Source organism: Cnephaeus nilssonii, assembly GCF_951640355.1.
Source record: "Cnephaeus nilssonii genome assembly, chromosome: 18".
NCBI classification, from domain to species: domain Eukaryota; kingdom Metazoa; phylum Chordata; class Mammalia; order Chiroptera; family Vespertilionidae; genus Cnephaeus; species Cnephaeus nilssonii.
The window spans coordinates 40,163,352-40,189,557 of record NC_137089.1 but is presented as its reverse complement, the minus strand read 5'-3'; the positions used below and the strand labels follow the sequence as shown (position 1 = coordinate 40,189,557).

Genomic DNA, 26,206 nt, shown 5'->3' with positions numbered 1-26,206 from the left:
GAAGAGAGAGTTAGAAACATCAATGAGAGAGAAACATCAATCAGCTGCCTCCTGCGCACCCCCTACTGGGGATGTGCCCGCAACCAAGGTACATGCCCTTGACCGGAATCGAACCTGGGACCCTTGAGTCCACAGGCTGATGCTCTATCCACTGAGCCCAACCGGTTAGGGCTGTTTATATACTTTAATCTGCTAAATTAAAAAACATGTGTGAATCACATTACAGGTAGATCATTTAATACCATTCATTAGGCTTGAAATGAGCTCATTTGTTATAAATATGTCATACTTAGTTTCTAGAACTTAGATTGCTTTTTTTGTGATAAGACCTACCTTTCAAATGGGTGGCATGCCGTCCCACATTTCAGCTGTCAGGGGAAGGCCCACGTCTTTTCTTATCTCTTCAAACAGTGACTACAGTGGCTGGACTGCTTTGCATCACGCTTCCTTGGGCGGGTACACTCAGACCATGAAGGTCATTCTTGACACTAATTTGAGGTGCACAACCGATCAGGTGGATGAAGATGGGGTACGTACTGTGTTCTTCATACCTACCCAAAATCTTGGCATATAAGAAACTTCAAAAATGGTAAGGAAGTCTTCTTAGCCACCCTCTTCCTTTTCTTGCCCTGTTCATAGCCTTTTATTGGGCTCTTACTATGCTGACCCTTAGAGAGGAACGTGTGAAAGGGGAACAGAATATGGAGAATGCTAAGGGGTGGGTGCGTGTGGAGGACACCTCTTCAGTCTCGCAGAAACTGGCTCGAGGGTTTGTGTGGACTGATGATAAAATTTCCACCACTCTGATGAACTGAGAAAAATGAAGAGGCGAGGAGAGGGGTAAGTCTTCATAAAACTAAGTGTATTTGATTTGAAGGACTATACTTTATTCTACTATGATGTTCTTCCTCCTTTTTGTGGGGGCAAGTATTGGATCTAAATTCTTTCATGAAATGATAGAAAATTGTCATTGCTTTCTAAAAATGTCTTTATGTGGCAAAACAAAATATTGGTACTCTTATAGAAGCTCTGACTTAAAAAAAAATGTACAAGCCTGTGAAAGCCCAAAATCTGGGAACCGCTGCTCTACGAAATGATAAATCTCTCAGAAGTATTTTCTTCTGTGTTCATTGCAGCATCCTTACCCCAATAGCTTGTCCTCGATCCTCCTGGAGTTATTCCACTGCAAAAAAACAAAACAAGGCAAAACAACCACTTGGAATTCACGTACACACACACCCCCTTCTCCCCACACACGCGCCATGCTTGAACTATAAACTCGTTATCTTGAGGCTTGATTCTGAACACCAGTTTTAAATTGTATGTATTTTTTGGTATTGAATGGTTAGTTTTGTTACTAATTTCTTTTAAGCAGCTCAACAATGAAACATGGCAGTAAAATAGCCAAGGGACGGTGAGCCATTGTCACTGCATTTCCGTTCTATTTCCTCTAAAAGAACACAGCGCTGCACTTGGCTGCAAGGGAAGGCCACGCCAAGGCTGCCGCCCTCCTCCTGAGCTACGACGCGGACATCCTCCTGAACCGGCAGCAGGCCTCCTTTCTGCACCTGGCCATTCACAACAAGAGGAAGGAGGTGGTTCTTATGACCATCAGGAACAGAAGGTGTGCTGTCTTCCTGTCCATGGCCTTGAGTGTCTCCGGCATGAGGGATAGTTCACAGCCTGAGAGGAAACAGAAAGAGAATAAGTTTCAGCTGTTAATCAAAATTTTTTTGTTATTGTTGTTAATCCTTACCTGAGGATATTTTTCCATTGATTTTTAGAGAGAGTGGAAGGGAGGGAGGGAGGGGGAGAAGAGAGAAAGAAACATAGATGTGAGAGAGATTCATTGATTGGTTGCCTCCCGCATGACAGCCCTGACCCGGCCGGGTATCAAACCTGCAATCCGGGTACGTGCCCTTGATCAGAAATCAAACCCATGACTCTTTGGTGCTCAGGCTAACGCTCTAACCCAGGGGTGGGGAACCTTTTTTCTGCTAATGGTCATTTAGATGTTTATAATATCATTCTCAGGCCATACAAAATTATCCATCATTTAATTAACTTGCTGCTAACATCTTGACAGGGCCACACCAAAGGATTTTGTGGGCCTTATATACCCTGCAGACCCTCTGCTTTAACCACTGAGAACATCGGCCATTTGCAGAAAACGTTTAATGAACTCTTTGGGTGACAGCAGACATTTTGTTTGACCTCTCTGGAGCTTGGACTGCCTTCGTGGCTGTGTTGGGAGACTTGGGGGTTCAGGCATTATAGTGTCTGGCACCATGGTCACTGTCAAGTAGACTCTGCCCTGCCCTATCTGAACTTCCCCGACACTCTCCTGCCAACAGAACCCCCAAAAACTGGATGTTGGTGAAAATATTCTCCAAGTTGTTGTGACTAGTGCCATCAAATGAATCTCCCTTAACTCATGGTCTGTTGTGGCGGCGGGTTTTTGAACCAGATTCCCAGGAGTTTTTATGATGAAGTTGGAGAGTGGTTGTCCCACTTCTGGTGCCAAAGTTTTTCTATATAATCACAAGGGCCAGTGTCACCCAGTAGTGGACACAGAGGTGAATCATCTCATGTTCCAGGCAGATAAGGCCTGTGTTCGTGAGCATGGGACATCCTCAAGATCCCTGGCTGATCATTCTTCTGAAGCACCCATCAACGCAAGTGTGCAACTTGAAGTTTTCTACTGATGGTGCAGATACTCTAGAATCTAGAGTCTAGATGGAGTTGCTGATAGGGTTAACAGAAAATCTGTCTGAGTAGTTTTTAGAACTAGTCTCCTATGACATAGATTGGCTCTGGGAGGTAACTTATGGGCTCTTCTTTACTTCCTGTTGTAGATCTATTTCCTTTTTGGTATCGTAAATATCTTATCCCGTCTAACTGGATGGAAATGAAGAAAGGGACAGACTCTGCAGTGTTCTGGCAGGACCTGTGCTTGTTAATATCCTTGGCCCATGTTACTTTGTAGTTTAATTCAATACATGATGAATAAATGGATTAGATGCTAAATATCCTGTGCCCAGTACTCTTGTTGCTATCCCATGTATGTGAAAGTGTGAATGTCTCTACCCAACATGACCAGCTTATGATCTCAGGAGGGAAAGAAGGCAAAAGCCTACCTTCTCTAGAAGGCATTTAGAGAAAGAGAAAAACGATGATAACAACCATCCTGGAATTTGCCCACATTTCCAATTCCCATTCATGGACAAGGACCCTATTCATGGATTCATCTTGGTTCAAATATTGGTTCCATTGGAATCAATTCAGGTTTCTCATAAAGATACAGGCTTGAGTATCAATTGGTAGCTTTGTGGTTGTGCTGAACAAAAGAATTAAGACGTGTTTTTTATTTTGTTTTACAGATGGGAAGAATGTCTTAGGGTTTTTAGTCATAATTCTCCAAGCAACAAATGTCCAGTCATGGAAATGGTAGAATACCTCCCCGAATGCATGAAAGTAAGCTCTCCAAACTAAACTCCTGGGTATATGCTTGGCATATAATATAATGTGAGGATTTACTGTTGTAATCACAACCTAAATAGTAGCAATTTCCATCTTTAAAAAAGTTTCTAGTTTCCCATAGTGCATAAGGGAAGTTAGCCAACAAATATTTAGGAAGGACCTATTTGAATTAAAGAATCCTATTAGTTGTTATGTGGAATACAGAATATATGGGCAATAGATTTTTTTATTCAAATAATCCAAGTCTAGAGCAGAGATTACTAATGGCGATTGCTGGCTGAACAAATCCTCTAGATGTTTTTAATGGAATGCATGCTACTGTTTCAAATTTGCATTAGTGGCTAACATTTAAAACTAGGAGCCCCCCCCCCCCCCCCGCCCCTTAAAGATCTAGATATCTGGCTTCCTGTAAAAATCAGAAGATCTGGTGACTGGTCTGCCCTGCACACAAGGCAGGAATTGCTGGGCCAGTGTAGCAGCTGCTCCTTTGGGTGGGGCAAGCACCCTCCTGCCTCTCACTCCCACCTCCTCCTTTTGTATATTCAGTTCTAATGCCCAGTGTTAGTTGCCCTGTATTGTCCTTGTGCAATTGCTTCCCTGGTAGTAGAGTTATATTTCTCTATACTAGTATATACTTCTATCCAAACTGTGAAGAGTAAAAAAGAAGCATCTGGAGGGCCTGCAGTATTTCTCCTTGTAACTTTATTGCCCCTGCCCTGGCCATGCTGCTCTAGAAGACCGTGTCAGTCCAGTGCTTAGCAAGGGAGGTACAGAAGCAAACACAGTATCAGGCTCCAGCAATGCAGATGGGACCTCGGCCAAAGAAAGACCCCAGGGCTCCGCTGGAAGCTGATGAGGGACAAGAAATGATCTCTACAAGGCACTGGGCAAAGGAATCCTTAAGTATCACATATTCTCTAGAAGCTCAGAAAGATGCCAAATCTTAGGCAAAACCAGTGGAGGATTTCTTTCATTTTAGTAAATGTACTTTGCTTCTCAAAGTGGATGGTATTTTACTGAATCACTTTTATTTCTGAGTTGTGCAGTGGTTAATATAATATTTTATTTTTTAAACTTTGTTCCTGAATGACATGGGTTATAGTTTATCTTGAAGGTGCAAGAAGCAAAAGAAGGGAAGGGATGTCTCAGGTATTGTTTTAGAAATGGGATCAAATCCTGTCTCCTGTCTACTCTCCTATCCAATATCTTAGCCACTTTTCCTCCCAAAGGTGCTTTTAGATTGCTGCATGATGCCCTCCACAGAAGACAAGTCCTGCAGAGACTACCATGTAAGCTTATTTTACCGTTACAATTTGAAGTTTATTTTATTATAATTCTTTAAAGAATATTAAAAGTATTAGTAGAGTTCCCCAATTTCAAAAGGTGGTAATTATTATCTTCATTTGTCAGGTTACTCTATTACCTACTTATGAGATAATTTACCTCTTAGGCCCTCAGTTTCCCCCTAATATTTTAATTGTTTTTAATAGCATTATTTAGAGTTACTTCTAGTCTTCTATTTTCTTGTATAGTATTGCCTGAAGAATTCAATTCTAAAGGATGTAAGTGACTATGACTATGAGTTAAAAATCAATGACTATGTGTTAAAAATCAATCAAATAACAGCTTCCTAGGATATGTATTTTTTGAAAGTAATATGCAGTAAATTAATTTACTTTCGTCCAGATGAAGTAACTCAAGTTTTATTTGAATCACTTAATTTTCAGCAGAATTGTAGGCTTGTGATTTGTCAAGAACAGTTGTGGGTCTATATAATTTAAAAATTATATCTCCTACAGATCGAGTATAATTTCAAATATCTTCAATGTCCATTAGAATTCACGAAGAAAAATGCACAGGATGTTACATATGAGCCTCTCACAACCATCAATGTAAGTCCAGTGTTTTCATTATCCAGGTAATTTCTACATGGGCTCTGCAATGTTCAGGAAGGGACCTGGAGAGAATTCCAGAATTATAGTTTTATGTATGTCTGTCATGTGGGGCCAACCTTTATTTTTAGTTAACAACAACAACAACAAAAAAGCAGTAACTTTTCACAATTGCTATAATTTGGTCTCCTTAAAGTTCCACACTCTTGATCACTTTCATCCTCATGGTCATGTTAAACCTGTCCCAACCCAGAATCCAATACACCAGGGACAACACGGGCTGTCCACCTACATACAGACACACATATTTATGAGTTTGCTCCAGTGTAAATCAGAGGAAAATGTGGGGCTTGACATTTAACAGTCATAGCTTCCAAGTTCAGCTGACCACTGGCCCCATGGTAAATTCCGACTTTCAGAAGCTCTTAGATCCTTCTGGAAGAGTAAATGCAATCAGAGAGCAAGCCCTAAATGCTCAGTGTGGACCCAAATTTCCCGAGAGACTTGTTCTAAACCAGTTCTTAGTCCAAAGAGTTCTTGCACATTTCTAGCAGATGAGGTAATAAAAGCCATGAGGCTGATCTACTTCAGTCTAAACCAGGGTCTCAGACTCAGGTAACTGCACAGGAAGCAGGTGACAGATACGTGATGAGATCCTGGTGTGAAAGGACATGGCTACTCACTGTTGGTCCGTGTGTTGTTTAAATTGCTGGCTCCTGTCTCAGCGGGTGAAGGAGGCTCTGGGGCTTCCTCCTCCATCATCTTGCTAACATCACTTCCTCTATGAATTCACTGAACAATTAAAAATTAATTTTGAGATAGATATTAGTAGTTCCAATAACTCATGAAAACTTATAAAATACAGGCTGATTTAACCACTGCTATGTGTACTTTACTATTTAAAATGCTTCCAGAAAGATAAGCCTGGGTTTCTTCAAGGAAAGACCAAGGGTATAGCTTTTGCTTATTTATCTTAAATGTCCTTTCCAGTTGTAACTTGTATAAGATTGAAAAGCTGATTTCTTCAACTAGTGAGAAACTGAAATAGACAAACTGAATCAAATACTTGCACCTGTATAAAATGGTTCTTTCTAGCTTGTGTGTGTGTGTGTGTGTGTGTGTGTGTGTGTGTGTTTTAAATATATTCTTGATAGAACTTTGGTGTCTGAAATTTTCTAAAACAAATAGTTGTTACTTTTGTAATATCAGATAAATTTATAAAATCAGCAAACAAGAAGCTTAGTTTATTCTTGATTGCTTCATATGGTTGTATTTTTATGGTTCTTTTCTTATTTATCAGACAATGGTACACCATAACCGCATAGAGCTTCTCAACCATCCTGTGTGCAAAGAATATTTACTTATGAAATGGTGGGTATTAGGTAGTATTTCTTTTTAATATTATCTCCATTAATTTTATTAAAAGTCTTTTAAATAATTATGTTTAAATGGTATTTTCATGTTTGAAAAAAATGTGTTGAAGGCGTATTTTGGTATTAAAATGATGATGATGTTTATTTTTTACATTAAATGACATATTTTGGGGTAGGGGGAAGTCACTATATAAGACAATGAGAGGCATTCCTGGGCCCTGCAGTTTAGTGGACATGAATGAAGTGAGAGGTGTGTTCCTGAGCCAACGTGGAATCAGTAGATATGGGATAATGTCGCTGCTCTTCCATTACTTGGTGAGAGATTTTTAAGTAACTCATGGCTTACTGGGAAGTTGTGATTCCTTTTTTGAAAATTAAAAAATGAATTTGAAGGTCTTCTTGGTTCTAAAGTTCAGTGAATTTACCAAATACATTTCTGAGAGAGATCATAACTACTTTTTCCACAGTATCTTAAGGAAATATTTTTGTTGCAATTCCTCAATTATGGTTTACATTTTTTTTTTTTTGGTAGGTTGGCTTATGGGTTTAGAGCCCATATTATGAACCTAGGATCTTATTGCCTTGGTCTCCTGCCTATGACCTTTCTTGTTGTCAATATAAAGCCAGGTATGGCTTTCAACTCAACTGGAATCATCAATGAAACTAGTGATCGTTTAGAAATATTAGACACCAAGGTATTTTTCCATTTATGTTTATATTCCAACCTTTTAAAAGAAAAGATTATTAAAAAGTGTGTTTTTTCCTTAAGAATATTAGTCCCATTAGAAGTTTGAAATACCAGGACTTTTATTATTATAAACTAGGGGCCTGATGCATGAAATTCGTGCAAGAGTAGGACTTCCTTCCCCCGGCTGCCGGCACTGGCTTCTCTCTGGCACTTGGGACCTGGGCTTCCCTCGCAGCCCCGGCTTCATCTGGAAGGTTGTCCGGTCTAATTAGCATATTACGCTTTTATTATTATAGATAGCCTATAGGATTCATATATGCTAACAGTTTCTCCTAAAGTCCTTTGTGAAGTGAGAAGGAATATAAATAAGTGGGTCAGTAAATGAGTTTGTAAATTAATTTAAAGGAATTGACATGTATGAGATGCTAGCTTCAATGCTGAAATAGAAAACTTTAAAATTGGTGTCCAAGAAAGCAGATTTGTGGCTGCCAGGGATTGTGGGAAGAGGGGAGTGATGCTTAGTGGGTACAGGGTTTCCATTTGGGGTGATGAAAAAGTTATGGAACTAGATGGTGATGATGGTGTGTAACACTGAATGTACTTAATACCACAGAAGTGTACATTTTAAAATGTAAATGTACAGATGAAATGTAAAACTTTTGAAATGATAAATTTTATATTATGTACATTTTACCAGAGTAAAATATTTTTTTTGCATAGATTCATATTCCTTTGGAATTTCATTGGCAATTTCTGAACCTGTCTTAGGACATTATAAAATGAGTATGTGTCTTCTTTATATTGGCACCACAGTAATTTTCAGTTTAAAGCAAATATGGACAGTACATAGAAATGAAGCAAAAGGATAACAAAATAAGTATGTAATAGTGGAAATTATTAAGAAATTTGTGTTGTTTTAATGTATACCCTTGTAAGTGCTTATATTATTATTTTTTATTTCAGGATTCATATTCTATAAAAGTTTGTATGATTTTAGTTTTTTTATCAAGCTTATTTGGATATTGCAAAGAACTGGTCCAAATTTTCCAACAGGTAAACAATACATTTTGTATCTCTAAAATTGGAAATATTTTAATATGCAGAATGCAAATTAATTTAGTAAATATTTTAATATGCAGAATAAATATTTTAATGTCAGAATAAAATCACATACCTGGACAAATGTATAGATTGGTAATACCAAGCATAAACTTCTCCAGATGTAGAAATTGCGGGGTGTTAGATACACGCCCTGCCCTGCATGGTGTCTGTTGACACACCCGAAGCCGAATTGGTCCAGACTGACAAGTCCATGTGGGTCTGTCTGGCTACATGACTTTTCTGTGTTTTCTCTGATAGCGACTTAATATTTTGCTGACATAAAAGTTAGATTTTGAATTTTATAATTTTGAATGTAATTGTTTATAAAGAACTTACTTGGGCCTAGACTCCATTGCAAATGTGTTTTGTTTTTTTATTCCTCTTCTAAAAAGAATACTTTATTTATTGCATAAAATTTTAAGTTATAGTAAAATTGGGAACTTTTTAAGATACTTTTTACTTTCTACTCTACTTTTTAAAATGGATGAACCAAGTTCAGATCAGACACAAGGATTATGTAAACTACCTGTAGGTCCTTGCTTGGGTTGATAAATGGCATCAGTCTTCTATTCATTTTTGGGGTATACTTTTTGGGCATGTTACTTTCTATGTTTTATATCTTTTACACAATACCTCATTTTCTATGGAAATGTACCTCACTACATAATATGAGCACATGGGTATTTGCATGATGATAAAAGTGCTTTGCATTTGTTTTATATATATATATTGCCGAGTACTTTTATCCTCTCTAATAAAATGGTAATATGCAAATTAACCATCACTCCGCTACATAAGCCACGCCCACCAGCCAAGCCACACCCACCAGCCAATCAGGGCGAGTATGCAAATTAACTCCAATCCAAGATGGCTACAGCCACAGAGAGCAAGGTTTCCCAGGTAACAGAGTAAGCCAAGCTTTCCATAGCCGTTGCAGGCCTAAGCCTCCACTCAAGCTACAAAGTTTCAATTATAGAAGGTAAACAAATTCAAACAAATGGCGGCAGAATGGAGCTTGAGAGAGCAGGCCAGGGTTGTCGGCGGCAACAGGGGAAGCAAAGCTTTCCACACACCCTGGCCGGGCTCACCCGCTTAAGGCTACAAAGTTTCAATTGTAGAAGGTGAATTAACTGCCACGGAGATGGCTGCCGGAGCTCCAGGCTTGGCTCTGCTCCAGGCTACAAAGTTTCAATTGTAGAAGGAAAATAAATTCCAGATACCAGGGCCTCCCCTTGGGTTGCCAGGGGGCGTGGCCGGCCTGCAAACCACCACAGGCCCCTCTCTCAGGCCGCCCCACACCCCAAGGGAACCCCCACCCTTATCTGTGACACCCTTCAGGGCAAACCAGCTGGCCCCCACCCGTGCACCAGGCCTCTATCCTATCTAATAAAAGAATAATATACAGATTGATCATCACTGCAACACACAATATAGCTGCCCCCATGTGGTCAAAGATCCTGCCCCCATGTGGACACAAGATGGCCACTACAAGATGGCCAGCAGGGGAGGGCAGTTGGGAGGCACCCGGCCTGCAAGGGAGGGCAGTTGAGAGGGACCAAGCCTGCAAGGGAGGGCAGTTGGAGGTGATCAACCCTGCAGGAGAGGGCAGTTAGGGGTGACCAGGCCAGCAGAGGAGGGAAGTTGGGGGCAAACAGGCTGGCAGCAGAGTGGTTAGCCGGTGATCAGGCTGGCAGGCAGAAGCGGTTAGGGGCAATCAGGAAGGCAGGCAGGCAAGCAGTTGGGAGCCAGCAGTCCTGGATTGTGAGAGGGATGTCCGACTGCCCGTTTAGGCCCGATCCAGGAGGGATGTCCGACTGCCCGTTTAGGCCCTATCCTGGATCGGGCCTAAACGGGCAGTCGGACATCCCTCCAGGAGTCCCAGATTGGAGAGGGTACAGGCTGGGCTGAGGGACAACCCCCCGCCGTGCATGAATTTCATGCACCGGGCTTCTAGTATGTATATAGTTTCAGTAAATAGTCACAATTCTGAGAGTTAGACTGTATTGTTCTATTGTATGCTAAATTATTTAGGGCATATTATGTAATATCTCTTGTCATTTTCAAACATGAGAACTACAGATTTGGTCTCCACATTTTCTTATTGATAATGGCCTATTCTACATGACACCTTTAAGAATAGAAAATACACCAAATCAGCATGGTAATTTAGTCTTAGCACAGGTCTCAAACCTCCTTAGAAGCAGAATTAGTTGCTGTGTATCCTGGGAATTCCACATGCGTGTCTATATACAGGCAGAAAGGAATTACGAAGCCAACCTGCAGTCCCTCCACCCCCAGAGTTTTCCTTAAGATGGAGTGGACTCTATGGGGAAAGCCCAGAAACTTGTAGAGGCATCAGGCTGCCTAGGTGCCAGGTCACTAGAAGAGGCTGGGCCACCTCCAACAATGATACGAACCCGGAGCGCAGTTCAGTCCAGGATGGCAGGCGCTGGCTCCTTGGTCCTAATTCCCAGCTGCAACAACAAAAAACTCTTGTAATCATTACAAATATATATCCATCCCTAAGATCTCAGGTCTTGATCTCTACATGGGGTAATTCTTCATTCTTTTCAACCCCAGAAAAGGAATTACTTATTGGATCAGAGCAATGGAACTGAATGGGTTATCTACACAACGAGCATCATTTTCGTGTCACCCTTGTTCATTGGAATACCAGCTCATGTGCAGTGGCAATGTGGAGCAATTGCCATTTACTGCTATTGGATGAACTTCTTAATGTATCTTCAGAGGTAAAACTGGCTTCAATGATTTCTATATCCTTTAAACATCCTTTAGGCATGTTTAATATAAAAAAGAGCTATTATAAGTCCCATAAATATATAACTGGCTTATTCCTTTTCCAATGTTGTAAACTGTGAAGATATCTTTTATATTAAGGAAAAGGGGAGGGAGGTTTGAAGCTTAGAGTGCAGACCAGGTTTCTCTCAACCTTGGCACTACTGGAATTTGGGACCAGATAATTTTTGTTGTGGAGCTCTGTCCTGTACACTGTAGGATGTTTAGTAACATCCCTGGCCTCTCTCCCCTAGATACCAGTAGTAACCTTCCCCCACCTGTGTGACAATAAAAAATTTCTCTAGATAATTGCCAGTTATTCTCTGGGTAGAAAAATCACCTTGAATCCAGAACCACCAGTCTAGTCAAATCTAGATTAAATGTGGGAGTAAATGGGTATAAAAGTATTGGCTATTCTTGTTTTGCCTGGTATTATTTGATAATTACTTACTTTAGATTAAAACAATTAAAAGGAAGTGTTGGGTATGGGGAGTAATAGTGATAGGAGGGAAAAATGTCAACCCCAAAACTCTTAATTCTAGAGGGGAAAGAATGAGCAGGCCCCCCCACCTCCCACACTTGCTAATGTTGAGTTAAATGTATAATTTAAGCCCTGGCCAGGTGGCTCAGTTCTTTGCAGCATCGTCCTGTACACCAAAAGGTTGCTGGTTTGATTCAGGGCACATGCCTAGGTTTCTGGGCACATGCCTAGGTTTCTGGTTTGATCCCACATATGTTTCTTCTCACATCAATGTTTATCTCTCTCTTTCTCTCTGTCTCTCTCTAAACATGTCCTCAGGTGAGGATTTTTAAAAATGTTATTTCACACAATCTTTACAATAACAAGAGGTAAATATTATTGCTCACAGTCTATAAAAGAAGCAGCTGAGGCACTGAGTTAGTAACTTGCCCAAGATCTCAGCTGGTAAGTCAGATGTTGGCATTTTACCAAAGTCGGTCCAATGCATAGGTCTGCATTGCTGTCCTGAGCACAGTGCAGTGGGGCTGAGCCCCGCCCCCCAGAAGGACAGGCTCTGGTGGGAAGAGCGCTGACCTGGAAGGCAAGAGGCATCAAGACAGGTCCAGGCAGTGCCACTCTTTTGGCTTTGTCACTATTAGTGACCTGAGCAAGGTCCTGGATGTCTCTGGGAACTGAGCTTCTACGTCCTCTGATGTCCCTTTCAGCTTTAAAATCTTGTGACTCCCCTTTTAACAGGGTGTCTTGTCAAAGGGAAAGTACAAGTTAGTGGTCAGAAGACACCCATTATCTACCCAGACATTTCACAATGTAGGTTGCTGGGGAGACCCAGGAAAGTGTAGGGAGCTGCAAGGATGGGAGAGTGAAGCATGGGTATGTGCCTGCAATGGTGCCTCCAGGAGCATGAGCTCATTTCATCACCCCCCACCAAGGCACCACACAACTTGTCTCTCTCATCCCCTCATCAACTGGTAGCAGCATCTTGGATACTGGGAAGCTATGATTTCTCTCTCCTAATTTGGTCAAGTGGTAAAACAACGAAAGATAAACATTAACAAGAAGGGAAAAGAAAAAAGGCAGATAGTGTGAGCGGATTGAAAATAAGACTTGACTCTTCATGAATTCTCATGTCTCATTTTGGAAAGTAACTGGCCTCAGTTATCTCATCTGTGGAAACTAGTGCCTAATGCATGATAAATATTGACCCCGAATGAAATACACTGGGCCAGAAAAGTGGTAAATGTATTTTTTTCCTGCAAGGTTTATTTTTATTTTTATTTTTTTCTTTATTGATTAAGGTATTACATATGTCTGTGTAATACCCCATTTGCCCCTCCCCCCAGCACATACCCTCACCCCCCTACTGTCTGTGTCCATTGGTTATGCTTATATGCATGCATGCAAGTCCTTTGGTTGATCCCTACCCCTCCCCCAATTCTCCCCTGCCTTCCCTCTGAGGTTTGACGGTCTGTTCGATGCTTCACTGTCTCTGGATCTGTTTTTGTTCATCAGTTTATGTTGTTCATTATATTCCACAAATGAATGAGATCATGTGATATTTATCTTTCTCCAACTGGTTTATTTCACTTAGCATAATGCTCTCTAAGCCATCCATGCTATTGCAAATAGTAGTAGTTCCTTCCTTTTTACAGCAGCTTAGTATTCCATTGTGTAGCTGTACCACAGTTTTTTAATCTACTCATCTGCTGATGGGCACTTAGGCTGTTTCCAAATCTTAGCTATGGTAAATTGTGCTGCTATGAACATAGGGGTGCATATATTCTTTCTGATTGGTGTTTCTGATTTCTTGGGATATATTCCTAGAAGTGGGATTATTGGGTCAAATGGGAATTCCATTTGAAACAAAAAGTGAATAAATATTTTATTTTTTCAAATCTTCCTAGATTTGAGAACTGTGGGATTTTCATCGTTATGTTGGAGGTAATTATGAAGACTTTGTTAAGATCCACAGTCGTGTTTATCTTCCTCCTTTTGGCCTTTGGACTCAGCTTTTACGTCCTCTTGAATATACAGGTAAGGAGCTGTGCCTGTGGTTCATTTCGTTGCTGTAAATATTGGGAATATATATTTATACTGAAGTCTCAATGGTGTATAAAATCAATAATAACACAACAATATTTGGGTACTTTCATTTTATCTGATATATTGGCATTCAAATGATTTTCACTGAAGGAGAAATATAGCTTTATTACATGACTTTTTTTCCACTGTCAAAACATTTATGTGTAATGCACAATGATTTGTGTGCAGAAAAGATCATTTTGATGACTTTGCCACCAGTTTATTGGTAGTTTTTATCCCTGTATCTTAGTAGCTGCAGTCCTATGACTTTAAAAATATTTTAAATACGATTTTTATCATTTTACTCTCCAGGAACCGTTTTTCATTATATGCATTTTGCATTTCATGGTTCCCTTCCCATCTCTCCTCAGGATGCTTTCAGCACTCCATTGCTTTCCATAATCCAGACCTTCAGCATGATGCTAGGAGACATTAATTATCGCGATGCCTTCCTAGAGCCGTTTCTGAGAAATGAACTGGCATATCCACTTCTGTCCTTTATACAGCTCATTACCTTCACAATGTTTGTCCCAATCGTCCTCATGAATTTACTTGTAAGTAATGTATCCCTGTATTTCCTGTTTGCTGATCATTTGAGGCATTTCACAATAATTGTTCGGAGCCTCCTCCATCTCCCTCCAAGAAGGGAAAAAGGGACACCTGTGAAATCCATCCTTTCACTTAGGCCTGTGTGTGCCAGGCACAACGTGGGGCCCAAGGGATGCAAAGATGCATTCACTTAGCAAATGCTTATCAAGGATCTCCTAAGTCCTTGGTCGGCAAACTGCGGCTCGCGGGCCACATGCAGCTCTTTGGCCCCTTGAATGTGGCTCTTCCACAAAATACCACGGCCTGGGTGAGTCTATTTTGAAGAAGTGGCGTTAGAAGAAGTTTAAGTTTAAAAAATTTGGCTCTCAAAAGAAATTTCAATCGTTGTACTGTTGATATTTGGCTCTGTTGACTAATGAATTTGCCGACCACTATCCTAAGTGACTCAGACACTCACCCAGGTGCTGGGACACAGTGGTAACAAGACAGATGAATACCCAGCCCCTACATGATTACAAACTAGTCATGAAGTTAAGCAGTAAACAGATAAGTATGCAGCATGATGTCTTGGGGGTGATAAATGCTATGAAGAACCACAAGGCAGAATAAGGATATAAAGATGAATGGTGGGTGCTGCTTTGGGGTTGCCGGGAGCAGGATAAGGCAAAGGTTAGGCAGAGACCTTCATGGAGTGAAGGAGGAAGAACTCATCTCTTGAATCTCTCATGGACCAGAGATTTAAGGCGGGGGAGGGTGAGAGGTATTTGCGACATTCAGGTGCTCCCTCTAAAAAGTCAGAGGCTGGCTACCCCAGCAGATATGGACATGTCCTTGCCCTTCCACAGAGAACCTGTCCAGCCCTGAGCATCCTGGCTGATGCAGGCAGGAATGCATCCCAGGTCCATGGAGAGTTCGAGCCGGCATTACAGGGCACATTTTTTCCTTATCGTTTACTCAAATGTGCACATAGTCCACACACGTTTTTGGAGCCTGACTATGCACCAGGAACCGTGCTGGGCAGTATTTCCAGAAAGAAAAAATAATAATACAGACTACTTAATGTTTTGATTCACTTACTTGGTACAACTCCAGTTTTATTTTGGTGACACAGAAAAATAAAAGATGGCAACTAAGAATAATAAAGCAGCCCACATTCGTCTCTCGGACTCACTTCCGTTTGGAAGACCATTCTCCAGAGGAGAACTTGGGTTAGCAGTAGTACAGGCCGGTGCCACCCTCAGATCTGCTCGGACAGCACCCAGTGAGCTTCACTACCTGCTTGTCCCGGAGCAAAATCAGACCCAACAGGGCCAAGACTGACACTGTTCTCCTTCCTCAGGCTGACTCCGATATTCTCCACCCACCCAGCCCCCTTTTCCTCACTTCTGCCGATAAAATAAACCTTTGCCTCTCCCACCTACTTCCTCTTAGCTCGCGCCCTCATGGTGCCTCATCCCCACTGCTGCAGAAGACTGAAGAGTTCCTCTATCTCATCTCATTTCTGTGTCTAATCCTTCCTGCAAATGATCACCACAGTGAGGCCCTGACCATGAAACACTGGGCCCGTCAGTGTCTCTTTCAAGTGTATTTCTATGACTCTTCTAAAGCTTCAGTCCATGAGCACAGCACACAGCGTCCTCATGATCCGGATCCAACCCGGATTTCACCCAACTCCCCACTGTCCGCAGGTGTTACCCAGACACGCAGCACGCACGGTCACTGGGTGTGCCAGGCTTTCCTCCTGCCTCCTGGGCTCTGCTCCTCCGTTTCCTGGAAAAGCCCCCACCTTGGTTAACTCTTTCTAAGCTTTCAGTGTTCAGGCCAAGCATCATCTCTGCTGGGCAGACTTTCTTAGCCAGCTACCCCACCCGATCACCGGAGTCTGTTACCATAGTTTTGAGGACACAAATCGGAGGAAGATAATAATAAAACCTACTTCCTAAGTTATTGTGAGACTGAAATGAGCTAATATGAAGAATTGAAAACATATATGCATTCAATAAATGTTAGCTACTATTAAATATTAATAGTATTTGATTAACATTTAATATTAATGTATTGCTTATTTTAATTAGTAAATTATGAGGCTTACAAGCTTATAACTTGTATTAATAAATTATGGGATGCACAGCTCAGCAGACTCAGGCTCAGATGTCTTCAGAGCCAGGCAAGCACCTCTGATGTAGGATCTAAGCCAGAGAGACTGCCCATCACGGGACTTGCAAATTAAAAACAGAAAACATTATCCTGCCAGATAAAAGCTATTTGCTGACTGTATTTGTACATCCTGGAATATGCTTTCACTGCTAATTCATTCAGCAGCTTTTTTTGTGTGCCTACTATGTGTCCTGCACCATTCTAAGCAATGGGCATATAGTGGTAACCTGGACGGACAGACAGAGCCCTTCTCTGCTGGAGTTTACTTGACTGTGAGCCTCTCGGGCCTCAGCAAGCAGGGGGCGGGGTCAGCAGAGACAGGTCCTGAGTGTCTCACAGTGGAAGAGTGAGTTAATTTGGACTCAGTAGAACTGAGCTGATAACTTCCCCTCACCTAATTCTACCCAGCCATGGATTTCTAGGAGGATTTGTTTTTACCAGGGCCTCACCCACCCCTAAAGTGTCCCTTTTCCTGCCAAACATATATAATATATAAATCTCTTCATTCCCTCATTTTGATGTTTTAACTTTTCTATGTTGTTCATTTTAGATGCTAAACTCCTGTAGTTTCCAGGCATGGTGCATGGCTATTGCCAACGGCATTTGATATCACATCACTCCCGTCCTCCCCCAAAAGAACATATTTTTGCTTGAAATTAAAATGAATTTCAGATTAATTTTTATGTCTTAACTTTTCACGATAACACTTGCAATACTGGACCCACCACCGTGGCCATCGCTGTTAATACTTATACAGGCTTCGCAGCTCTCCGTGGGGTGTGGGAGCAAAGTGTTCAAGGGCCCTGCTGGTGAATTCCATGCCACTCTGACAGCATCCAGGGAGATCGTAAGTGCATTTTGACGTGAGCCGTTACGCTGGTCGTGATTCAATGCCGTGTTGTGCTTCAGATTGGTTTGGCAGTCGGGGACATTGCCGAGGTCCAGAAGCACGCCCTGCTGAAGAGGATTGCCATGCAGGTGAGTGTCATCAGCACCACGCGAACCGTTCACGTGCAGGCATAGCTGAGTCCTGAGAACAAGCATTTTCTGAGTACCGTGCCTGCTGTGCATGTTCTCTGGTGCACCTGTGGTCGTCAGAGAATAAAAATGAAAAAAAAAAAAATCTACAACAATCTTGGCAGAGGAATTGAGAAATTGCCTAAGCCTCTCTCGAGGTCAACATGGGGCCAACCAGGCAGCTAGCCGCTGTCGCGCTGGTGGATGTGGTGAAAGGCAGGGGCAGGTGATCGGCTGCCAGGGGCCAAGGAAACAGACCCGCCCAGCAGTCAGTGACACAGCAGTCAGTGTTCAGTTGATATGCTAACGCTTTCGTCTGTGCAGTGTGAGAATTCCAGCTACTAATGAATGATCCCTATCGATAAATCCAATATGTGCTTTAGGTGGAACTCCATACCAACTTAGAGAAGAAGCTGCCTCTCTGGTTCTTACGCAAAGTGGATCAGAAATCCATCGTCGTCTATCCCAACAGAGCCAGATACAGCCGAGGGTTACTAGTAAGTACATGGAACAAACATGGCATAGACAGTGCGACACTGCTTTGTTGTGTATCCCAAAGGGTGCCTTTTCATTTTTATTTATTTACTTATTTTAATATATGTTTATGTATTTCAGAGAGGAAAGAAGAAGGAGAGAGAGAGAGAGAAATGTCAATGATCAGAGAGAATCATCCATCAGCTGCCTCCTGCACACTCCCTACTGGAGATCGAGCCCACTACCTGGGCATGTGCCCTGGCTGGGAATCAAACCATGACCTCCTGGTTCATAGGTCTATGCTCAACCACTGAACCACATCAGCCAGGCCCAAAGGGTGTCTTTTTACACACCTTGAGTCACTCTGCCTGTGGGAGACAAATAAGCTTGTTTTAAAAAAAACAAAAAAAACAGTGCAGGATGAAGCCAGGATGAGAAAGTGATGGGCAGTGCAGTGGCCTCTCTCCAGGTGGCTCAGCTACAGCTTCAGTGTTAAACATGGGCCACGTCCCTATGAGAACACTTGGTGGGTGTTCTGTTTAAGTATCCTTTTTACATTGCAGGTGTGCTGTTTTTCCTAATCACTTATCACTTACATATATGTGCAGATGTATGTATGTATGTGTGTATCTGTGTGCCCTATATAGAACACATGTGTACATATTCACAGATACACACCCATGGAGTATACACATAGAAAATACACAGAGATTAAGCCAGGCCCTTGTATTATAATGGGAAAGGGACTATACTAAGAGTCAGAAGTACTGGATGCTAATCTTAACCATCCCTGGGCTCCCTCTCTATGAATATTCTTTCTGAGTTCTTTGTAGGTTAAGTGTCCATTGTGTAGTCATAACATGATAAAGGGAACCTAAGTGTGTCAGCCTGTGCTTTATTCTGACTCTACACTATTGTCCTATCTGATTTCACTCACATCTATGGTTGCAATTACCACCTAACACAGGCGCTCAGTGATTGATTTCTCTAGCCTACAGCTCTTCTGTGCATTCTGGGCCCCTGTATCCAGCTGTTGACTTGACATTTTCCCTGGTGTGTCTGAGGTCCCTGAAATTCAGCATGTTCAAAACAAACTCTTGCAAAACAAGCTCATGCGTTTCACTCTTCCCACGAATCACTCCCTCTCAACATCCCCTACACGGAAAGGGTGGAAAAGCCCATCCTTCTCCAAAGTTCCTTTTGTCAATTGACATCCACACCATTTGCCTGTGCAGATGGCAACCTTGACATTGCCCCTCCCTCTTCCTATCCCCTCACGTCAGTCAATCACAGGTTTAGGCCATCAGACTTCCTGGGTGGTCTCCTCTTGCCTGGACTCCTAGAATTACCTCACTCCTGGTCATTTCACATCTGCCCTCGATCCTCTCTAGTTCACCAATCATTTAAAGATCCTAAATTTTAAAAATATTAAAATAGCATTTCAGAAATGTCCCCATGTGAAATTCAGTTGTGTCACATACGATGCTGAGCAGTTTGAGAGAAATAGCTTATATTGTGTGAAATAACACCACTTATTTTGTTGTTGTTGTTAATCCTCACCTGAGGATATTTTCTCTATTGCTTTTCAGAGGGAGTGGGAGGCAGAGAGAGAGGGGGAGAGAAAGAGAGAGAGAGAAACACCAATTTGAGAGAGACACATAGCCCCGTAGCCTCTTGCACATGCCCTGGTAGCTCTGATGTAACCTGCAACCCAGGCTGTGCCCTCGACCTGGAATTGAACCCAAGACCCTTCAGTGCACACACCGTTCCAATCACTGAGCAACACAGGCCAGGATGAAATACCGCCACTTATGATGGACATTTTTCATGAGAATTTCCTCATGAAAATGATTCACTTAAACCTTTTCCTAAACAATCCTCCACTCCAGTTTACCCCTCCTTTTGGATTATTTATATGTCATGTACTTTGCTCTGTGATGTGTATAATTTTGTTATACAGCTCTTTGCATGTCTCTTTCTCTCAACAGACTGTGAGCTCCTTGAGGGCATGGCTCTCGTTAGATATCCGTGCTAGCGTGCCCTGGTTCAGAAGCTGAATTATGGCACATGTTCAAGAAATAGTTCCTGAATTGAGTTTAATGTGAGTAACTATTCATCTTTTATCCCACAGTGCATATTTCATCAAATTTTTGGCACCCAAGAAGACAGACAAGAAATACCAAATGCGGATACAGCTTTAGAAGTAGAAATATTGAAGCAGAAATACCGGTACATATTTCTTCTTTTATCTGTATTTGAGAAACTCAAAAGTCTTAAATAATGATGCATGGTAAAGGGTTACACTGTATATCTGTGTTTATGTTCTGTATTAAGGCATGCTTTAACTCACTGATGCTGCCAGGGGATTGGGAATCATGAGAGAGTTTCTAAACCCCCAACTACTTATTTGCTGCTACTCACTCAACAGTATCCTGAGCTGCATGCATCCCTCCTGAGCATCTCCAGTCACACATCAAAGCTCTGAAAGACTGTGAGGCTCCCAGGAGCAGATGCATAGTGTACAGTGCTTAAATGGGAGGACTTTAGGGTTCATTTACCCAAGTTCAAGGCACTTAACCTTTCTGTGCAACAGTATTTTAATCTTTAAAATGGAAACCGAAATAAACCAGCCGTGAACCAAGAGTATAACCGTAGTAAAATCTCTTATACTTTGAAAATATGTGTTCCTGACCAGGATTCTGACCGTCCAAGAGGCTGTAACCTGAGCACAGGTAACCCGATACCTGTTAGCACTTCTGGTCCCCAGGCCTTGTGCACGTGGAGGGCTGAAATAAACTCATGAAACCTGTGTGTCCCTTTAGGCTGAAGGACGTGACTTCTCTTCTGGAAAAACAGCACGAGCTTATTAAACTCATCATTCAGAAGATGGAAATCATCTCGGAGACAGAGGATGAAGATAACCATAGTTCTTTCCAAGACCGGTATAAGAGAGAGCAGCTGGAGCAAAGGAATAGCAAGTGGAATTCTGTGCTGAAAGCAGTGAGGGCCCGCACGCAGAACCCTTAGCAGGAGTCACCCTTAGCAGTGGGCTTCCTGCGTGTGCATCGCCTGCATGTTAACACACATGCACAGATACACACACTGATCTCCAGTGTGGAGAGAGAGGATAAAGCAGAAAGCTGATTCTGTTTTTCTCCCTCTGAAACCGCATCCTGTGTAGAAGTAAACTATCTATTTCTAATCACATTTCCTGCCAGTCCCTCTGCATTGGGAATATCCTTGCTGATATGTTCAAGTTGGACTTTACCTCTCACTATTTGAATGGGTAGAAAGTGATTTGCTAGAACATGCATTTTTGATGATAAGGAGTAATAAATGTAACTGTTGAGCTAGAATGCAAATGTCAATACTAGAGTCTTGCTCGATAATTATGATAATTATATAATATGTAATGCATTAGACAGTGAAGAGTCGCCTTGGCTGCTTCCATTTGGCATACTCTTTTGTGTTGGAAGATCCTGTGGGTGGAACCCCATGTGCTCTGTTCTGATCGTAATAAATGGCCCCACCCTTCAGCGCCCAGCACACCTGATGCCACTCTGAGTTGAGGCTCAAATCCACAGGCCTTGTGATATGCATGACTTTTACTACAGATAGCATGAGTTATTTCTGTATTTTTTGTTTCTTATTGCTCATAATAAATGTAAAACCTATATAGTCACCTCAGTAATTATTGTGAGATGTTCATTGCATTTAGTTTTTTTGAGATTTGTAAAAATGCCTCCATCACATACGCCCTTTTCTCTTTTGATGTCCAGTGTCAGTCACATGCTTCTTCATTCATCTTTTCAAGGTGCTTCTCTCTTTTTAAAAAAATAAACAACAGTTCTGGAGGCTAGGAGTCCTGGATGAGGGTGTCAGCATAGTTGGGTGAGGGCCCTCATCAGGGTCACAGACTTGCTTTATTCTCAAATGGTGAAAAGAAGGAAGGATCTTTCTGGAACCTCTTGGATAAGAGCATTAATCTCACACAGGAGGGCTCTGCCTTCCTGACCTAAGTACTTCCCAAACACCCCACCTCTTAATACAATCACCTTCGGGGGTTAGGATTTTAACATATGAATTTTGGGGGAACACAAACATCCGGGCTGTAGTAAATGACAAATAAGATATAAGTTATTTGAAAAAGGTATTTACCATTCTCTGTGATCATGACCCTTGTCTGCCATTTATAAGCCATGTGTAAAAATGATAAAACTAAAACACTGCAATAGAAATAGAAGAAGAAAATAAAAATGCAAACTTATTAAAGTAATTTTAAAAGGGTAAAAGGCATTTCTTTCTCTCGCTATGATAAATAATGGACTTTGGACTAATTTACCTCCCCATCATACAACTACTGGACAAAATGTATGAAACTGACTTTAGACAAAAGGCAGATAGAGCACTGATCCATGAATAAGGGAATGGGGAAGTGGTGTATCCTACATTCATCCCACTCAAGATGCTGCTCCTAATTTATTTTCCTCTTTGCATCAATTCTCATGTTTATTCGCCAGGAGACACCCACTTTCGTGAATCACTTTGGCCATGTATGTATCCTTGTGTTATGTTGAACAGTGTTGTTTGGGGTGTGTTTTTATTTATAGAGGTGCTGCCATGCTATGGTTCTTGTTCTCTATCTTACCTCTTTACAATGGACATTATGTCTACAAGCTATGACCATGTCACTTTCTGTCCATCTAGTACAGGGTTTCCAACAACTGCCCACTATCATTGTGTGCACCCCGCACAAGCTCCTGAACAAAGGAGTTCCTCCCCTTCTCTTGGCGCTCTCCCTGTCTCTCTCTCTTGCTCTCTTGCTGCTTTTGCCTGACTCTTGGCTTGTGTAGTGCTCACACTTGCCCACATGGCCCACAGTCATGTGGACCCCCACACACTGGACTGATGGACTACTAGCCTGATGCTGTGCCAGACTCAGCTCCCCCATGGAACGGACACTCTGGACACTGGCTTTGCTTTTAAGCTCTGCTGGATCCCCAGCTGTACATTTTCCAGGACTGGTTTAAGGGAAATGGGGCTTTTGAAACCCAGGGATGTAATTCCATGTAAATAAAGCTTTCTACTACATCGCATCCTCCCTTGGGGGCCTCTGGAAATTCTTATTCTAGCGGCATCCCAAAACCCCACTCCCACTAGCAAACGAGAAGGGAAATCAACACAATTCTCCAATAACAGTTATGTTAGCATACATAGTTTTCTATGTGTAATTACAATTTTTGATTAAGGCAAGAAGTATCAGACGCTTTCGAATGAAAGACAAAATGCATCACTGATAAAGAAAAAACAACCACCTAGTCTCTAAGCAGCTATCATAACCTTAAAAGGAGAAAACTTAAGGCAACACAAACAAAAATACACCTCCAACTTAACCTTACCATGTAAATATTCCAAAAAGTCAGCTCGGGGTGGCCTCGGCCCTGCACTGCTAATGACACCGGGGACCCAGGGAATTCCCAGCTGGACTCAGCCTGCCTGCACTGTGCTTTTCAAACAAGTTAGAAAAAGGCAAACTGTCCTTCTGCTGCCCTGTGTGCATTTTTTGGCTGTTTCAGGACAGAAGGTAATGGGGGGGAGGCACCTTTTATTTCATTTTTCACCATAATGAGGAGCACCATTTGACATGTGACAGTTCCACCAGATAAGACAAGAGCAATAAAACGCAGGGAAGAAACGTGAAAGAGTGTTTCCATCCAAGGCTGGGCATTGGATGGTTGTTTTGTGAGATTTTAAAACTTATTTTTAATTGATCATGCCTGAGCCTAACCTTTGGAAGAAGAGACCCCTACGAATTATCACTAATTAACAAAAGTTCCCAGAGATGGAACACTAGCGTGATATGCGTGACACAGCACACACGTTTATGGGGCGATGACTAACGCATACATTTCAAAGACCAAGCGCTGTGTAACTGCAGAGTATGCCTTCAGCATTGAGCAACAAAGGCTCTTAAACTACAAAAACCAAGTGTTTGCATTTCACAGCCCCTCGGGGGGTGGAGCAGGGGTGTGGGCGCTGAGCAGGGGATGGTAAATATTCTAAATCACCCATTCTTCTCAGCAAGGAGTCAATTCAAATCAAAGTTAAAGACACTGTTTCATACCTGACATTTGAAGCATAGGTTAGATAATTCCTTTTAAAAATTGTAACCATAAACACAATTTAAATAGAATAAATATATATCAGTACACTAAAAAAAGAAATAAACAAGCAATATAAAAATAAGCTTTAAAAAAGGAAAAGAATCAAGACCCACAAAAATCCAAAAGCATAAACAAGACTACAAATAAAACCTATAAATCCTGACCACAAACTTAAAAATCACTGAAGGCAAAATACTCTCCATTTGGGTTTAAAATTTTAATTCCTAGAGAATAATCTAAACTAGCATTATAGAAAGATGAGCAAAGAAAAATCTAAAATGTAAACAACAGGAGTGACAAAACGAACTTAACACAAACAACTTAAGGGAAATGAAACCTAGGCAAAAATAGTGCTTTACCCCTGATTTAGGTTTTGATCTATTAGGAAGTTGTGAGTTACTAAAGTTTTTGTTTCAAATAAGTTATCAAAATATGTCAAGCTATAACTGGTAGAAATGAATCGTTGGTAGACGCTGTGGGAGAACCTTAACACACCTCCATTAGGCTAATCCTAGCTCTACATTTATGAAATGTGTGACCCACAGTTTATTAAAACACAGTTGCCAAGGGACCGGAGAGAAGAGCCTCCTAGGCAAGGCAGCCAGCAGAGAGCAGCAGCCGCTGCAGTAACGCGGGGGCCAAGCCGAGGTTCCCAGGCGAGCACAGGGCCTGGTCAGAAAGATGGCTCTGTCTGCAGGAGAGAGAAGGGTTTATGAACGCTTTAACTCTCTGACTGTTTTGTAGCGTGATTTCCTCACCTGACCCCGCTTAACCTATTTTTATGCCTGCCTACTTTTCCCCTTCCAATGTCTGATATTAATATCCCATTTTGAATAATAAATTAAATAGTTAAAACAATTCATAACCCATGCAACTTGAGTTTGTGGGTAAAGAGAGATAATAGTAACTAGATCTGAACCAATACTGGGTCTGGCTTTCTTTCCCCCTCACCTAGCTTTAAATGACAAAAAAATGAAGCTACCTTAGTCCATATGCCAATTGAGGGGCTATTTGACCACTCCATGCCCCTTCCCCAACAAACTCACCACCTGAACTTCAGCTGAATGAGACCTGCCCTGCATACGCTCGTCCTTCACATTTTGTCTTGCCCTCTGCTCCCTCCAGAACTTGTTCTTCGTGTGGGTTTGCCCCACATTATCTTGTTCCCTCTGGACAGCATCCTTGTTTAAACAGTGGTCCTCACGGGGAGAAGAATGTGCTTCAGTGGAGTCATTTGCCCTCTTACTGGGATGGCAAATATTTCTTCTCGACCCTAGTGTGTCCTAGTGCCTCGCTATTCAAAGTGGGCCGGTAGCACAAGCATCCCCAGGGCTTGTTAGGAATGCAGACTCTCAGAAAAGCAGAACCTGCAGGCGCCCCAGTGGTTTCCATGCACATCACAGGCTGAGCAGCACTGCTCTCCTGAAGACTTCACACTATTACCACTGGATACATAATTTAAAAACCTCTAGTCTGCCTGGCCAGCATGGCTCAGTGGTTGAGCATATACCTATGAACCGAAGGTCATAGTTTGATACCGGTCAGGGCACATGCCCAGGTTGCAGACTCGACCCCTAGTGTGGGGCGTGCAGGAGGCAGCCAATTAATGATTCTCTCTCATCATTGATATTTCTATCTCTCTCTCCTCCTTTCCTCTCTGAAATCAATAAAAATATATTTAAAAAAAATAATAAACCTCTGGTCAAATATGGAAATGCTACCTACTCTAACACCCCCACTCCTGGTTCACAATGCACACTGGCTTAATAAAGGCTCTGATAAGACCTGTAATAAATAAACTTGTGAGATTTGATGGTGCTTTAAGTCAGGTGCCAACCCCTAAGGTAGCTAAACCAAGTTTTCATAAAAAATTCAATGTCTTGTTCATCTCCAGTTGTAACTACTGAGGGTAAGTCCTAGCTACGTGGCAGAGAGAACTTTGCTCAATCTGGTCT

General features: G+C 41.8%; 1 protein-coding gene across 1 annotated transcript in view; it reads left to right on the top strand.

Annotated features, from left to right (window-relative positions):
* TRPA1 (transient receptor potential cation channel subfamily A member 1) overlaps positions 1 to 21,114 on the top strand; it is a gene marked incomplete at its 3' end in the record, with an annotated part of 46,852 nt that extends 25,738 nt beyond the window's left edge. The window contains exons 13-27 of the mRNA XM_079796373.1: positions 412 to 529; positions 1,458 to 1,624; positions 3,381 to 3,474; positions 4,710 to 4,769; positions 5,280 to 5,372; positions 6,673 to 6,743; positions 7,278 to 7,440; positions 8,397 to 8,486; positions 11,115 to 11,284; positions 13,713 to 13,842; positions 14,262 to 14,444; positions 17,506 to 17,574; positions 17,997 to 18,110; positions 20,219 to 20,316; positions 20,910 to 21,114. Of these exons, the coding sequence (XP_079652499.1) occupies positions 412 to 529; positions 1,458 to 1,624; positions 3,381 to 3,474; positions 4,710 to 4,769; positions 5,280 to 5,372; positions 6,673 to 6,743; positions 7,278 to 7,440; positions 8,397 to 8,486; positions 11,115 to 11,284; positions 13,713 to 13,842; positions 14,262 to 14,444; positions 17,506 to 17,574; positions 17,997 to 18,110; positions 20,219 to 20,316; positions 20,910 to 21,114 (1,825 nt within the window). The remainder of the gene's footprint in view (positions 1 to 411; positions 530 to 1,457; positions 1,625 to 3,380; positions 3,475 to 4,709; positions 4,770 to 5,279; positions 5,373 to 6,672; positions 6,744 to 7,277; positions 7,441 to 8,396; positions 8,487 to 11,114; positions 11,285 to 13,712; positions 13,843 to 14,261; positions 14,445 to 17,505; positions 17,575 to 17,996; positions 18,111 to 20,218; positions 20,317 to 20,909) is intronic.
* Positions 21,115 to 26,206: the final 5,092 nt, after the last annotated feature.